This window comes from Citrus clementina, unplaced genomic scaffold (genome assembly GCF_000493195.1).
Source record: "Citrus clementina cultivar Clemenules unplaced genomic scaffold, Citrus_clementina_v1.0 scaffold_4, whole genome shotgun sequence".
Lineage (NCBI taxonomy): Eukaryota > Viridiplantae > Streptophyta > Magnoliopsida > Sapindales > Rutaceae > Citrus > Citrus x clementina.
The window spans coordinates 24,479,593-24,495,887 of NW_006262274.1; the positions used below are offsets into that span (position 1 = coordinate 24,479,593).

Here is a 16,295-nt window from a genome sequence, read left to right on the forward strand (position 1 = left end):
AACAGATGAAAGTTGGAGTTCATTTACTTTTACTTAATACTTTCGAGCTCTTGGGTCTTGTATGACGCTTGTGATGGCATATCCTGCACAAAGAAAAATACAAAACATAGTTGGTGATTAGCAGATAATCAAAAACAAAATGTCCACGGAGACGGATAGAGTTGAAAGTGTTCACATAGCGGGTACCCGTTGAGTTTTTGGCCCTCATAGTCCCTGCCAGTGAATTGTTTGCTACGTTTCTGATGAACCAACCAATGGATTAACGATCATACAATCAAGCACTAGCTGTAATAAAACTACATGCTGTACGCCCGTCGTCAAAAGTCTCAATTACGAAGTGTCGGTGGTCTTGTGTAGTTTTAAAATGAAACAAAAAGGAAGCGAGATAGAGAACGAGAACCAGACAACTCACAGGATTCTTAAACTGCCATTTATAATGAGCTGAATCACCTCTCTTGGTATTCTGCCAGTTAGATTGTTATTATTCAATCTCCTGCGCGCATGTCAATTATGGAACAAACATGTGAAATGAATTTCTTTGGATGCCAAACTACTGTTATGTCTTGTTTGGATATTAAAAAGGATATATCAAATTAATTACATGAACTTCAAGGATCTCAAGTTTCCAATGGATGCTGGAATGGCCCCTGACAATTGATTGTTGAACAGGCCCAAGCTGATCAGCTTCTTTAAATTACCAATCTCGCTTGGAATCGATCCACTTATGTTATTTTTATAAACAGACCTGCCAGCAGCCGTACAAAAATATGGATTTATTCATTCTAGTGACGTAAAAACAAAATAAAATGCAAAGCTTCTTACAGATACTGAAGATTAGTCAGAAGTCCAAGCTGAGGAACGAGAGGTCCGCTTAATCCGGCATTACCAAGGTCCCTTCAATTTCATTAACAATAATAATAATAAAATTTCAAAACCACTTCGAAACGATCAATCTTGGATTGAATTTCTTCAGTTAATAATTATAAAGAAAAAAAGGAAAAAAAAGTACACATACACCCTGATGACGCTGTTCTCGCTGTTGCAGGTAACGTGAAACCAGGTGCATGGATTGACCAAAGTTGGATCCCAGCTTTGGAGAACATTGTTTGGGTCACTCAACGTGGTTCTCCAGGTATAAAGAGCATCCACTGTCAGACGTTATGTTATCCAAATAATACGATATACGTGAGCTCAATCAACATCACAATTCACACACACACATACATAAATGATGTTATTTACTGTACCTTCCATATTACATTTTACAGGGGCGGCAAAGGCAGCCACGCCCACAACAATCACAAACAGAACATATAAATGAGATTGAGACGCCATGCGGACAGGGCGTTTAGAGTTAAAGAAAATCTGATCGAGAACTAGGAGCTTACTCAAGTTTCAAGTTGCTTTTCTTTGTTGGTTGATTCCTATTTCCTAATTTATATATACTCGCGCGCCGGCCAGGGGGGGGGGGGTGAGGAGAAGAACTAAAAAGCTTCGGCAATTTGCAGCAATGAAGAGATATGATTTGACAAGTTCAAAGATTCTGCATCACTGAGTCAAGTCATCAACAATGAAATTCATGCATACAAGTCAAATGTAGAACAATGAATGTAAATGTTGGGAAATCATTAATGAATAATTGTTTGATTGAAAACGGGGTCTTTCTGGAAGCATAATAATAACCACTGAAGAAGACAGATTCAGCAAGTTTCATGAATCCATCGCGTTTACCAGTTATATTTCAACGCAGCCAGCTGGATCGAATGGATAATGTTAATTTTACCAAAAAATATTCGCAGAACCTTCGTCTAAAGACCACTCATTGCATATTTCCCCGCTCTTTCTGGTGGGGGGAAAATTTGGGAAGAGCTGAGAGAGAGAGAGAGAGGAGACAGAGAAGAGGCACTGTTCAACAAATAAAGACTGCTGAATTATGCATTAACCGTAGGAATGTCAGAGTTATATACAAAAGAGCAAGCAAGAAACATCTCTATCTCAGCATGTGTTCAACCTTCAGGAGCATCACTAGCTTTAACAAATCGACCTTTCACTCTCTTCCTAGTATCAGCTCTTGCCTTCCTTGACTCATACCGTATGTGCTTGTCATATCTATCCATGAGATGCATGTATTAGAACTTCAGAAATCACACAATCTGATAAACATATAGCCAGATGGCAACAAAAATGACGAATGTGAGTATACCTTCGGGTTTTCTTCTTCTCCTTGTAACGCTGCATGGCATTCCCTCGATTTTGTGCTAGCAGCTCCAGATTGGCCTTGGCTGCTGCAGTTGTTCTCACAAGAAAAGGCTGTTCAAACTGGATATTTTTAGAGCTACTAGAGCCTTTGGGCTTTCCAAAAGCTGAACCTGATGATGGCCTTGCTATCGGTAGGTTGTTGCTCTCAGATGTTGCAGACCCCTGATTGGCTGTTGGGTTATTTGAGTTATTCTGAATTTTCACAATAGGACATATAAGTACTAGATAAAACTCAATGTTATATAAGGCCAAAACTTTACCAAAATACTTAAAACAACAGGGGCGAATTAATAGAATTATATGTTACAAAGCAAATCTTATGGTCCATCCACCAAAAATTCAGAGACCTTTTCTCAACCTTCTACATCTATGCCAATATATGGGGGTAATTAAAAAAAAAAAAACAATCGATGCCTGCCAAAAATATCTACTGTTGACCATCCCTTATACATGCAGGAAACAGTTTTGCTGTGTGACAGATTGTTTTATAGGGAGACAGATATGCTCCTTTTTTTTTCATTCTACAGCCATTTTCTAATTGGAAACTCATGAGCCATTTTCTATATGTTCACAGAGTTGTTCACAAGAGAGAGGAGCATTGATGAACAATGGGCATTGACAAGGAAAGTTTTATCACTGGAGGTACTAGTTTGTTACAACTTAGAGACATCCACCAACTTAAACTACAGAAAATACACACAAGACCTCAAAAATTATCACACAAATCAAAATCCAAGTACTACAAAATATTATACGAGAGTACAAATTAATATTCCAAGCACAATATCACATGCAATCAAAATCAAAATAATAAAACAATTAAAATAAAAATGAGCAACTACTGAGAGAACGTACATTAAATGATGCCATGTCATCATGTGTGACGGGACAATTCATCGGGTACATTTCTCCAAAAATTTCAGTATTAGTAAGGGATGTTTCTTTCATCAGTTCATTGAAGTTCTTGATCATAAATACTGAATCACTTGCACCATATGCAACTTCTACCTGTTTAAATTCTTCATTGCCCCTCAATCGTCCCAAATTAAAATCCCATATCTGTGAGTGAGTAGCAAGAAACCATTATCACAGATAGCACATGAGTCTATTAGTAACATTTATTACATTTAAAACCTCGAAAAACGAGGCAAATTAATTAAAAGAGAGAAATCAGTACTAACCACAATATAACTATAAAGAGGAAAATTATCCCAAAAAAAAAGGACACTATGGAAATCGATAAACTAATGTTTATTACATTAAAAACAAACTAATTAAAAAATGCAATATGCAGAGAAAAGAGCCAACAATACCTAGTTCAAATCCCAAATTGCCAAAACCTTCAACCCCATCCTTATAACCCGTAATCGATTTACGTCTGTGACATGAGACAGTCTATGTTAGACCGACTCCAGCATTACACCGCCACAAGTTTTTCTTTGCACTTCGAATTTTTTTCTTTTTTCTTTTTCAATGTTCCAAACTTTTTCGTCACAAGTTTCTTGTTGTAGCACATGTGACAGAAAAGTTGGTAATATATAGAAAAGCTTGTAAGTTCAAAAAAACTTGTAACTGTGTAATGCTTGAGCTGTCGCAAGGAAGACACGGCTCAGTGTTATTACTAGAAAGATAAGGGAGTAATGCTGAAATGACATGAAAATGTTAAACAGTCATGGTTTCACAGGTCAATTTATCAAATTGAAAAAAGAGGAACATTCCTTGGCAGCATCAGATTGAAATCCAGAAAGCCATTCTAGAGAAGAAAACTCAGCCCACCTCAAGGATTATCTTTTAAGAAAACAGTACAAACACGGAATATCAAAGATAAATGCTTCCTCAAAAGGCATGCTTGTTATGGAAACAATATTAAACATGAAGTTCATATGCATTCAGATTAGTTGACACGGAAAATCAACAACACGCCATTATTTTAACAAGGAGGAATTAACGAAAACCAAGACATCTCTGCACACAAGAAAAACAAAACGTTTCTGGTTTTGTACAAGCCAAAAATAGCAAAGGAAACTCAGGATTTCAATTTAAAGTTTGACAAGCAGCATTGTCACAGATTTAAATGAAAATAACCTATAAATTCAACAGTACTCAAAAACAATACCTGAGCACCCTGACCACAAGAATGTCCATCCCAAAACATACCCTCGTCGCCAACACGATCACACTCTTTAGAACCGAATTGTCGCTGCATCATAAGCAGAGACGTGAAAGGCGCTTGTTGCTCAACCCCATTCCCCAATTCATTCATCCTCGTCGTCGGCACCAAATTCTCGCCGCGGCCGCCAACACTATTATTCATACTAATATTGTTGTCGTTATTACTATCGTTATTGTTAATAATTTTATTACCATTTTCATTCACCATCGAGTTTGTCTTTAACAACTCCACCAATTGTTTATGTATCACTTGTTTCAGCTTACCACAACTCGGACTCTGACTCTGACCTTGTCTCTTTGACATACAACTCATTAAATCTCCATTAAAAAAGAAACCTTTCTCATTCGGCACCGTTAAATCCTGACTGTTCATAATCCCGTTGGCTTTATACATCCACAAGGATTCGAAATCTTGACTCCCGTTCCAGTACTCACCAAAGGACGCCGTTTCGTTCAGTTTCTTACCCTGAAGATCGAAATTCCACATGGACGCCAGCTCGAGAGCCGATGGACAACCGGAGAAGCCTTCGATTGGGACGCGATCGTGCGCGGCAGACACAGAGCAGCTACCGTGCGCGTCCCAATCGCACTCTTGACAGAGCACCAAATTGTCAGTGGCGCACCGGAACGTCACTGGTTCGCTGCGGCAGTTATCGCAGATCTGTGACCGGATGTGTTTCTTTGAAAGTAGGTTCGCCGAGTGCACATGGTGGTCGCAGAACAAACAGAGCTTCGCTGAGTCAGCTCTACAGTAAAGAACCGCTATTTGGTCACTGCAGAAATCGCACGGCACGCTTTCTTTGTTCCTGTCGGATTGCGGACTCACCATGTCCATTTTCAAGCAAAATATTCAATAAAGTTTCTTTTTTATTTTGTGTTTTTGTTTTCAAAACCCTAACTGATCGCAAGGGGAGGAAGATAAGAGAGTGTGTTTTGGTAATTTTCTTCAATTTCTGGAAACAAGGAGAAGAAACATTTTTGACCTTTTGGGGATTAATGTTATTTCTGTTTTTGTAGAAACCGAGGCTGGCTGATGAGCGTGGGTTAACTTGCTCGCTAGTGAATTGAGTGATGACCGATGATGGGATCTGTTAGTAAGACGTGGAGCCCAGTTAAGAAAATATCTTTTCACTTTTTGCTGATCTGGCACCTAAATTCAAGGCATTTCCTTACGCACCCAATCAAACAATTAAGATTTGCTAGTATGTTTCCTTTAGTAACGTGACAAAATTTGATTATCGAATCTCGAGCGTTGGATGAGTTGAGGATTGGGGATCGTCGGATAGGTGTGATTAAGGCGTAGGCGTAGTGGATTTATGGTGGGTGGTGGTTGTCGGAATGAATAGTTGAATTGGAAAAGTAAAAGAGGAGATCAAAGGCACATGATTTATTGTGTGGGCCAAGACGAGAATGGAATGGCTTTTTGATACTTTTAGGAAGAGCAAAAAGCATAACAGGTTAAGATTTAACAGGATTTTAATAACAAAGGCTAATCCCTAATGAGGGAGCCCAACCGCTGATATTGTTAAAATAATTAACAATATCTCTATCCCTAAGGATAAATGATTCTCGTGACTTCAATGGAAGCATGTCGCTAATATGATATTCTAATTACTCTATTCCACAAAAAAAAAAAAAAAAAAAAGGCGATCTTGATGTAGCAGTAGTACATATATGTTATATTGCATTTATTTTTTGGATTATGGATAAGAGAATAGATTTTAGTTAGGATGCATAAATTTAGGAACGAGGATTATAGAAAAAGGTGGAATGAAAAAGAAAAAAGAAAATATGAAATAAATTGATATTTTCACCCTTAGATAAAACTAAAAATTCTTTTCACCTCATTTTAATATTAAATTATTATTATTATTATTATTATTATTATTATTATTATTATTATTATGATAACATTTACAATTAAAAAATTAGTAATAATAATAACAACAAAAACATTAATAATTATTATAATTATAATTACAATTAAAAAATTGATTTTGATTTTGATTTTGATTTTGATTTTGATTTATGCAACTCAAGCAAACAACTTATTTTTATTCTTAATTCTCATTCTGATTTCAGTCTATTCCGATCCTTACTCATTCCAATTCTAATAAGTAAACATATTATTTAACATTATATGATTTTACCAATTTACCCATGAGTAGTCAAAGTACCTCAAAACCAAAAAAAAAAAAAAAAAAAATTGATTGAAGACAGCGTTTCTCATCCTCATCTCAATTTTAAAGTAAGAAATAAATATTACAGAAAATTACATTAGCAATACTAAATCAAATATTGCATTAAAGCCTAACGGTGAGAATTCAGGCTCTCAAACATTGTGTGTGAGTTCAAGTCTTAGTTGGAGTAATTTTCCTTTACATAGGGTATAGTGAGAATAAATTTTCGAGTTATTATTAGATAAATATTTTAGGCGTACTAATACTATATATGTATCTAGACTATCAGCAGCAAGTTTCAGGTCATGATGATGAGAAAAAGAAAGTAGCGCTAACACCGCGCGGCTCCTGTGTATCCGATGTTACGTTACGAGGGTGCAAGAACAAGATTGATTTCCAACTGTTGTAGATAGAATTTTAAGAAAGGAAAACAAATGATCGCGTCGTCGAGCCAAAGAAGATACGGACGACCGAATGAAAACTCAATTATTAGTTGGGCTTTCGTTTTCAAGAATCATTAATAATTGAGATTAGACTAAACTCAAGGGTGGGCCACAATGTGAAAGGAGGCACCAAAAGCAAGTGGGCCGGTGGCAGCGAAACATCTACATCGTAGCGGCGGGCGGCATTAGCAGTATTACCGAACGTAGTCAAGGCGAGGTGAAAACACTGTTGTGGATCACGTGTGAAGCTTTGAAAGAAGAGCAAATAACGTAATCAGAACAACATTTTGAAGCTCCCAAACCAAGGCAAACTCTATCTTACATGCATGTAAGATAGGAGATCCCCCAAACCAATTCAAGTCAATATTAAAGGACTACGCACGTCGTCATCCGTGACGTAATTTATCAAAATTATAATACTTCCTTCAGCCAACTCCCCACCTCCACCGACCACCGTCCTCGCAATTTTATTTTTAGCACCTCCCCTCTTGGGATTTTGCTTTTTTTTTTTTTCATCGTTTTAAAACAATTTGTGACTCCTTTTCCCAATAAGAAGAAAAATAAATAACTAATCTGCGACCGTACTAGGTAGGTTTGTTCAATGCCAGCCCTTTTTTTTTTTTCTCCTCCTTATTTGGTCATGATACGATTTTGTGACTTTTCCATTAAAAATATTAATTGATAAGTCACTCACACAATTACGGGCGAGGGTAGACTTTTCCCAATTATTGGTGCTATAAATATATATAGGTAGTACGTATTTAGATTTCTAATAAATTTCGGATGGTAACCAATTTCAGAAAAAAAAAAAAACAGAAAAGATATTTATTATCGATTTTGCCAACTCAGCAGGATGATGAAAGAGATTGGAAATGCATCGGATGGTAACCAATTTCAGAAAAAAAAAAAAAAAACAGAAAAGATATTTATTATCGATTTTGCCGACTCAGCAGAATGATGAAAGAGATTGGAAAATGCATTTTCATTTTTGATGAGAAGTAGACGGGAACAAAAAGAAGAACTTGGCATCTGATTCTGATCTGATAATGAATTATTGTGAAAGGATCCTCGACGGTTTGTATTTAATTTGAAGCGAGAAACCCTGATTTGGGCCCAAACAGAATTGATCTGCATTCTTCGGCCCTTCTTCAGGCCTTATTCATGATGAGTATTTGTGGCATGTGATAAATTACGTCACGGATGACGTGCGGGAATTCTGCAACCAAAACATCAGTTGCAAGTAAATTACTTTGCGCATATGATAACCTTGTTGTTGCTGGCATTTGTTTGCATGAAATTCTTTTTATTTTAGTGAGTTTTTTTTTAATTATTATTATTATGCTATTTATTGATATAATAGAAGTTTATTACGGCTAAATCGTTACAATTATGAATTAGTCTAGAACTGTTTGGGAGAAATAATATAATACTAAGTAATAAAACGCCATGTGTCACCAAAAAATTAATAACCTATGCGAGGCATACCAAGTAATCAAAATGGTACATGGGATACACCATATTCCTTAACTAATTCCTGACTAAAAGATCAATGATTCTTTTTGGGCAATGACGACATTTTGCATATGTTCTTTACCCTTCTTGAACCTCTAGCCTCCATTGTTGAGAGCTCGCAAGCTCTTAACACCCAAAAAATTGGCCCAAAACTAACTTGAGCTCCAAACGTAGCAAGTGACACTGTTTTCACTACTTCTATCCTTATTTCTTTCTTTTGTATGTTAAACAAAACCCTTGAAGCCAAATCTCTCCAGACTTTCCAGCTTTCACTTAAAGCCAAAACAATCAATATACTCAACTACGCTAGGCACCACTTCACCTTAGTACAAATTAATTACGTTTAACTATGTTTTTATACATTTTTCTTCACCCAAAAATCTAGTTAAAACAATAATATACATAACATAATTTAGTAATACATACCAACTATATAAGGTTGGAATTTTGAGTCCTAGGCACTGGAACTCATTTTCACTGCGACACTATAGAAGATTATGCCACTTACAGTAATCTAATTTATTACATTACATTTTTTAAGTCGCTTACCTTTAGTAATCTTTTTATAATACTCGTATTTAACCATCCGTACGCTTATGTACCACAAAGAAGCAATTTTATCTTTTCAAGATGGATTACAAAACTCTCAATTCGAAAGAGGATCCTTATCCTCTTAGTTAATAATTCGAGTATGTTAGTGATTGAGGTTAATCCATAATAATTTTTGAAAAGGACTACTAGCTATCAATAAAATACAGTGATACGAAAAAGTAAAAGTGAATGTTATTATCAAACTTTCAGAAATTTTTTGTAAAATCTTAAATGTTTCTAGGATGGTAACATTCCACCCCTGATGAATTTGGGTCGAATATGTGCTTCGGACAAGTCTCAAAAATGAAATTAGGACTTCTTTGAGACAGGCCCAAGACTCCAAGAAATTCCAGGTTCAAGTTTGTAGATTTTTCGACTCCCAAACTCGAAATAGTTAATTAAGGCAATCTCTATCTTACATGCATGTAAGATACACTATTCTCACATGAATAGTGTATGTGTGGGACCCATATACTATTTATGTGAGGGGAGTGTATCTTACATTTATATAAGATAGAGGGACCGGTTAATTAAATTAAAATTAACGGAACTCAAAAACTGTCTCATCTCTTATCACTTAGCTAAGGTCGCCCGGGTGGGGATGGTATATGGGTGGCCATATCATTGTATCTAACCTGATCTGATTTGAAAAATAGATCGAATGCAAATGAAGACTCCAACTCAATTGGATCGGGTTAGATTTGATCCGATCCGAATATATGATGAAACCAATACGCACACAAACTATCATTCGATTATAAGTTTAGATTGAGTGCAGATTACTTGTTTTTCCCAACCCAAATTTGGCCAGGAAAATCTAGAGAAATTCCCCGTGGGCAGGAGATCTTCAAGGTGACCTCGGACAAGGCATACATCAAGCTGCAATTGATGATGCTGCCAAACGGAAACAATGGTACCCCTAACCCCCACCTAGTGGGTGGCTAAAGGCAAATGTCGACGCGCTGTTAATATAGATAAGCAACTGACGGGGCGGGAAGTTGCTAGTAGAGATTCTAACGGAAATCTTGTAGCAGCTTTAGTTAAAACCACTATATACTATGACAATGTAGCTTTGGCGGAAGCAACGGCTATAGATTGGGGAAAACAGGTGTCACAGAGAGCAGGCGTGGCTTCCTTAATCATGGAATAGGATTCTCAGGTGGTGGTTGAACTTTCAGGACTTCAAAGCTCAACATACATTAGATCCCGTAATGCCGTAGCCCGTTCCTTAGCCAAGCTGCCTTAGGAAGAAAATGAAACTGTTGTTTGGTTGTATAATATTCCAACATAAATCATGTATTTTCTTAACGGTTGATCTAATGAAAGGATTAGTCTCTCAAGCCCCGTTCATGATTCATCTCGTACGTCACATGCGCTTAATAGTCAATATGCACACAATTCGATTGAAAAACTTTTACAGAAGGGTTAACACTTTTATTTGGAGCAAATATTTTGCATGCGGAAAAGATAGATACAAATCAAACGGCACAAAATCCTTCCGACTTCAGAATTCGGCAAGAGTCAAAATTCGGAGCAATAGAAGAGTGAAACTTCAGCCATACTTTAGTACTTTTCATGAGTTTGAAATTCGATTATGTTTTGGACCATCAAGGAACATGAGGGGTGGTGGGCGTACGTCTGCCCACTAAAATTCCGATATATTCTGCCTGGGAGTGGGTTATCATGCAAATTAATTGATATGATAAAGATCATAACACTAATACAATTACGTGAATGTAACATTGAGCAATCGTCGGCCATAAATAGAGGCTTCATGATTCATCAAAACACGCCATTTCATCAGCATCGGATTTGATGATTTATCTATGTGTTAGAATTCAGGAGGAAGAGGTTCCCAGGTGAAGGTAAAGGTTCTCGTTTTGTAGCCAAGGATGACTTGCCTGGAGCCCCTCAACGGTATTCTTACTTATTTATCATTTCTCAAAATATACGAGTTAATTAACATAAAATCAGATCACGAAGTAGAGTAGTGCTTACATTCTACTTCAAGAAAATGAAAGGACTGTAGTATCTTTGAGTGGTTTGCAGGCCATCTCCTTGGCTAGCAAGATGGCTCTTATCTCTCACGCTGGACCGAACCTTCTTCTCAATGGCAGCATTACTTGCTTGAGTAGATAATGAACTTTCAAAGACACAAGTAGAGGGACATATTAACTAAGTTCACATGCTGTACTGTCCATCTATCTTTTCATCAGTAATTAAAACATAGTTGTAACCCTACACAGCAAACAGCCAACAGGAAAAAATTTGAGGGAGGTCCGCCTACTTGTTAGAAATTTATGCAAAAGATCAAATGCTTTCTTTACAAACTCTGAAAACATTTATAAGCATTTTTGAGTCATGACATCAAGTGATTGATATATTGTATCGCATTCATGCAAATGTGGCTTTCATGACAAACTGCAATCAAGTGCCGCAGTTAGCATTTTTTATTACCTTCCTGTACAGGGTTGAGATTACGATGAAAACTATCATTAAACACATTATAAAGAGAAATTCTTGCAGCACCAGTCTATGACCAGGGGTTTTGGCCATTCTCACCCATGCAAACCTTGCAACCCCAAATAGGCATTACTAAGGAACATGCAAAACATTCCAAAAGAGGATTCTAAGTAAATCTGAGAAGCATAAACTTTATGATACATAAATATATAGAAAAATAACATTGTTTATACACTATTGTAAAGTTTATTCATCAACAGCTTTGTTTACAACTCCATCTATAGACAAGATGCAACTGAAAGAGTATCTGATAATATAGGAGAGCTCATACAATCTAGAGGAAAAAGCATAGACATGATACAATTTAATAGGCCTTACACAACACTAAGCAGGCAATGCGAAGCTCAACTGCGTCCAGTGTGGAGGATCCATCACAGCGCAGATGTCTCTTTTCTCAAAATTGGCAACCTGAACCAAGAGCCAAAGCCAGAGTAAATCACAATCTTTGAAATGAAAACACACCATGAGTGACTAGGACAAAACTACAGAAGAGAATATGACTGAAACAATTGCTTACCTTTTCATTGCATGAAGGGCAGTAGTGATACTTATGCCAAAGGCAGTCCATTGAAGGGCAAAGAAAGCATATGCCAAGAAAGAATGGCATCATACAACCAACAACAGCTGCCGAACTTGGCTTTGATCTGGGTTTCGCATTGAAATAAAGACCCAATAAGGGGGAAAAAAAAGAGTAAAATAACTGAGTAACTGACTAATAATTTGAAACAAGAAATTAAGTGTAATGCATAGAAAAAAGTGTAGAATTCATAGATGAATGGCAATTCTTCTAAATTTCTAATTACTCAAATCTGTGTTTAAGGAAACAGAACTTCAAGAAAAATATGTAAATGATTGAATTGAAGGAATGTAGCTTGTTAGCAATAATTAATCAACAAAAACAAAAACATTGAGTTTGAGCTCCCTTTTGCTTTCTGTTAATCAGAGCATCAGTAAGCCAATTACAGATTCAGAGTTCGTGCAGCTCTATAAGCATGGGAAAGGGGCGACCAAACAAGTTGAAAAACTTCCAAATTAACACAAATTCTAACGGTAATGTTAATTAGACTTAAGCTTTCTTCCATTTTACCACCCAAAAATAATCAGGCTTCAGGGTTTTCACAGATTTTGCTTCTTCTTGATTATGTATTTTAATATTTTTCATATAGCTTCAAACTATGGAATGACAAAAATGGTCTCCTTTTCGCCATTTAAGAACTGTATTCAACGCGACGGCAACAACTAATTCAATTCATTGAAAAATATTTCAATTACTGCTCACTTATTATAATCAGCAAGGTCACGCAAGATACGAGACAAAAACAAAAACCCTGGAAATGTAACCAATACCTGACTTGGGTAACGCCGGAATTGCCACAGTAAACGCAGCTGAAGGGAGCGGGAGTATCCCGATAAATCGTTTGTTGAATCGGAATTCCCATGGGATCGCCGAGTATAGCGTTTGGCGGGATCTCTCCCTTTTGGTACGGATTCTGTCCCACGTAGAACGGAACTCCGACCACCGGTTCGTCGTTTTTCGCCATTTCTCAAAACTGTTTCGGAATCCGATACGGAGGCCGAGATCGATCAAAATTTTGACGTGCAACTTTTATTCTTTAATTTGTTGTTGTTCGGATTTGAATTTTTATTACAAAAGCAACCTGTGATGAGCTGGTCTGCTCCGGCCATTTATATAAATATTATAGGTAGATTTCCCAAAACGTCCTCGGAAACGCGAATGCGGTCTTTAGACGGCACCTACTTTCAGAAAAAATTCCCCCCCCCCCCCCCCCTAAATGACTATTATGCTATTAATTTAAAAAAATAAATAAATAACAACTGATTTACGACCGGAAAATGTGTGTTTTTCTTTTTATATTCCTGATAGAATTAAAAGATTTATGGTAAAATATATTTCTAAGTTATAAATATCTGATCGTTCATTTATTTGGTTATTATATCAACTTTACAAATGAACAGTTATTTTTCTTTTCCTTTCAAATTTTAACTCAAGTTATTATGTGGGCCTTGCTACATTACCCACAATATTTTATTATCTGAAGATAACACTGGAATTTTCTGGCTGGAAGCTTCTAATAATTGAATTTGGAAAAAAAAAAGAGAACAAAATGCTTTCTAGAATACATACATAAAAGACATGTTTTCCGAATTTAATCGGCCAAACTTTGACCACATAAAAATCGTTGAGTCGTGGGACAGTCTATTGCAGTGGGTTTCACTGTAAAATTCACGAATACTTTTAATATTAAAACTTAGTGGATCCTACTATAAAAAAAAAATATATATATATATATATATATTTAGTGGATCCCACTATAGAATCCTCTACACCGCTGCAAAATGTTGACCAAGTCAAGATCACCGACAAATACGATGCTTCATTCGGCCCAAACAATTGGATCTTGTTTCTCCGATTTAAAATCCAAGCATGTTCGATGAAGCCCGTTAAAAGCCCTGTCCATTCGTCTGTCTTAGAAGTGATACAAATAAAGATGCAACCCCAAGAATTAAGTTTTAAATTCTAGGCTTCATTTATTTATTTGTATTTAATTGTCTTTTAAAAAATTTAGGGGAGTGGTTAAAGTTTAAATTAATTTGTTTAACCCGCTACGCCCCCCACCCCAAGATTCGAACACAATTATCTAGCCACATTATAACACTTGAAAGCCATTTAGTCGGGGACAAAAAAGTGTTTGTAATAAGAAGTATTAATTTCTTATTTGTCATATGGTCTCAAATACATTGCATGACCCAAAAAAATATCAGTACGATCACTTTTAGGAAAATAAAGTTAGTCTTAATGGAGAAGTAAAACTCTATTGTTTGGAGAAAAATAAAATAAAATAAACGAATCTATTGAGTTTCATATATTTCCAAAGAGATGGGGATACAAAAATTATAGTCACTTTAATGGCTATTATAGTGCACTGATGATCTTATCTCCCTCTAAATAAATTGATATCACTAATAGAAGTGGATTTAGACACTCATTGGGTCTTTATTATTAATTTTTTTTATAGTGCTTATCAAATCATTTTGATTGTACATAAATAAACCCACGAGGAGCATCCATTCACGGATCTGATTCTTGTTTGAGTCAAGATTAATAAAATCCCCTACAAGTTCACGCAATGTTTTTTTTTTTTTTTTTTTGGTTAATGGTTATGGAAGGCTTTCAGCTTTTTTAAGTACTTGTGTGAATGTGGTATTAATTAGTATCCCGTGATTAAAAAAAGAAAAAAAGAAAAAAATAAATAACTTAAATAACCTAAGATATTAAGGTTGGTTCGATACTGCGCTTTCTGGATTGGTTGTTTGAAGCACGTAATCACCGCTTATCGTTTTGCTTATACTTAAAATCGGAAACCATTCTCCGCTCCTGGGCTTTGACAAAAAAGCACAAATGGGCACGACCAATTCCCAAAATGCGTACACAATTCCATACAAAATTCTAGGCTCCAGCTGTACGCATTTTTTTTTTAAAAATAATAAAAAATAAAAAATAAATATGAAAATGCAGCAACACTCGCTCAACCCAAGAGAGACAAAGAGAACGAGAATTAGATTAATTTTATAATAATAGAACATGTTTATCCGTGCAAGAAGACTTCTATATATGCCTCTCTATCTATGCGTAAAAAAGTGTTAGTTAATTGTATAAAAATGTGTGGAGTGTTGGCGTTAATAAACAAAAAAGTAGCACCCCCAAGACCAAGAGCACTAACGAGGGCATGTTCTAGCGAAGGAGGAATGAATGGGGAAACTCGCCAAAACATGCCACCTTTTAATCAATTTTTTAGGGAGAAGGATTAATCATGCACACCCCCCCCTCCCCACAAAACAAAACGCACATAAACTAATATTATGATTAAACCTTACATTGACGGATCTCATTAAATTACATATATTATGTATTTTTATTTATTTGGGAAACATTTTATGTATCATGTATCTCTACTTTTTCTTTTTTTTTTAGATCTATGTAATAATAAGATTAGTTTCGTAAAAAAAGACAATTCTTTTTTTTTTTAGGTTTTGATGGTTTTTTTTTGTTCTAGTTTTTGACAGTTTTACTCCATTTTTAAAAAAAATTGAATTTGTTTTAAGGAGAGTAATGTTATTTGTACATAGAATAGAATTGTACAGAAAACTAGAAATGACAAATAAATGAAGACACTTCTGCATTAAAAAAAGAAAAAGAAAAAGAAAAAGAATTAATAAAATTAACTAATTTATTTTTTACTAAAAAAATTTCTTATTTTACCGGTGACATGTAACCTTGTGTGCAAAAAACATTACTCTTTTGAGAAATAATTTACGAATGCAAGAAAGCGATGCATCCCAGGGATCCAGATCACAAGGGAATATTAGTGCAAAGAAAAAGAGGGGTGATGGGTGTCAGAAACTGAACAAGTTTCAGAAAAAGATTCCACATCAGGGAAAAAAAAATCCTGTTGATTTTGGTCCTATCTGCTAAAAATTTGAACAAACAGCAGGCCCCTATACCCCCCGTACCATCTCGTGAAGTTATAATTATTATTTAATATTTAATTCAAAGTATGAACGAACGTATGCATATCGCGTACAGGTACAAAAT

At 35.8% G+C, this 16,295-nt stretch overlaps 3 protein-coding genes across 5 annotated transcripts; all 3 read right to left on the minus strand.

The window, feature by feature from the left end:
* LOC18045176 (leucine-rich repeat protein 1) lies at window positions 1-1,542 on the minus strand. The gene is made up of 7 exons (XM_024185712.1): window positions 1,248-1,542; window positions 1,016-1,148; window positions 823-894; window positions 602-745; window positions 413-493; window positions 187-239; window positions 1-83 (listed from the first exon to the last, which is right to left on the minus strand). Exons 1-7 carry the CDS (start codon window positions 1,333-1,335, stop codon window positions 34-36), a joined length of 621 nt encoding a protein of 206 aa, XP_024041480.1. The 5' UTR covers window positions 1,336-1,542; the 3' UTR covers window positions 1-33.
* Window positions 1,543-1,628: 86 nt separating this feature from the next.
* Window positions 1,629-5,498, minus strand: LOC18045177 (zinc finger protein CONSTANS-LIKE 14). The gene is made up of 5 exons (XM_006438770.2): window positions 4,376-5,498; window positions 3,115-3,318; window positions 2,204-2,451; window positions 2,012-2,109; window positions 1,629-1,905 (listed from the first exon to the last, which is right to left on the minus strand). The coding sequence occupies exons 1-5, from the start codon at window positions 5,264-5,266 to the stop codon at window positions 1,820-1,822; spliced, it is 1,527 nt and encodes a 508-aa protein (XP_006438833.2). The 5' UTR covers window positions 5,267-5,498; the 3' UTR covers window positions 1,629-1,819.
* A 5,071-nt stretch (window positions 5,499-10,569) lies between these two features.
* LOC18045178 (GSH-induced LITAF domain protein) lies at window positions 10,570-13,363 on the minus strand. 3 transcript variants are annotated; one of them, XM_024185713.1, is made up of 4 exons: window positions 13,028-13,363; window positions 12,198-12,324; window positions 11,999-12,088; window positions 10,570-11,300 (listed from the first exon to the last, which is right to left on the minus strand). In XM_024185713.1, the coding sequence occupies exons 1-3, from the start codon at window positions 13,219-13,221 to the stop codon at window positions 12,005-12,007; spliced, it is 405 nt and encodes a 134-aa protein (XP_024041481.1). In that variant the 5' UTR covers window positions 13,222-13,363; the 3' UTR covers window positions 10,570-11,300; window positions 11,999-12,004. The 3 variants fall into 3 exon arrangements, with proteins under 3 accessions (XP_024041481.1, XP_006438834.1, XP_006438835.1); XM_006438771.2 differs by lacking the exon at window positions 10,570-11,300 and adding an exon at window positions 11,307-11,395; XM_006438772.2 differs by lacking the exon at window positions 10,570-11,300 and having other exon boundaries at window positions 11,831-12,088; window positions 13,028-13,362.
* Window positions 13,364-16,295: the final 2,932 nt, after the last annotated feature.

Coding starts and splice junctions, on each gene's coding strand:
- LOC18045176 (XM_024185712.1), bottom strand. CDS start 1,335: ATGGCGTCTCAATCTCATTTATATGTTCTGTTTGTGATTGTTGTGGGC. Junction 494..601: donor TTGAGATCCTTGAAGTTCAT/GTAATTAATTTG, acceptor ACATGCGCGCAG/GAGATTGAATAATAACAATC. Junction 240..412: donor AATGGCAGTTTAAGAATCCT/GTGAGTTGTCTG, acceptor TTGGTTCATCAG/AAACGTAGCAAACAATTCAC.
- LOC18045177 (XM_006438770.2), bottom strand. CDS start 5,266: ATGGACATGGTGAGTCCGCAATCCGACAGGAACAAAGAAAGCGTGCCG. Junction 3,319..4,375: donor CTTGTGGTCAGGGTGCTCAG/GTATTGTTTTTG, acceptor ACTCACTCACAG/ATATGGGATTTTAATTTGGG. Junction 1,906..2,011: donor AGCTAGTGATGCTCCTGAAG/GTTGAACACATG, acceptor TTTGTTGAACAG/TGCCTCTTCTCTGTCTCCTC.
- LOC18045178 (XM_024185713.1), bottom strand. CDS start 13,221: ATGGCGAAAAACGACGAACCGGTGGTCGGAGTTCCGTTCTACGTGGGA. Junction 12,325..13,027: donor TCCGGCGTTACCCAAGTCAG/GTATTGGTTACA, acceptor TGCGAAACCCAG/ATCAAAGCCAAGTTCGGCAG. Junction 12,089..12,197: donor GCCCTTCATGCAATGAAAAG/GTAAGCAATTGT, acceptor CTCTTGGTTCAG/GTTGCCAATTTTGAGAAAAG.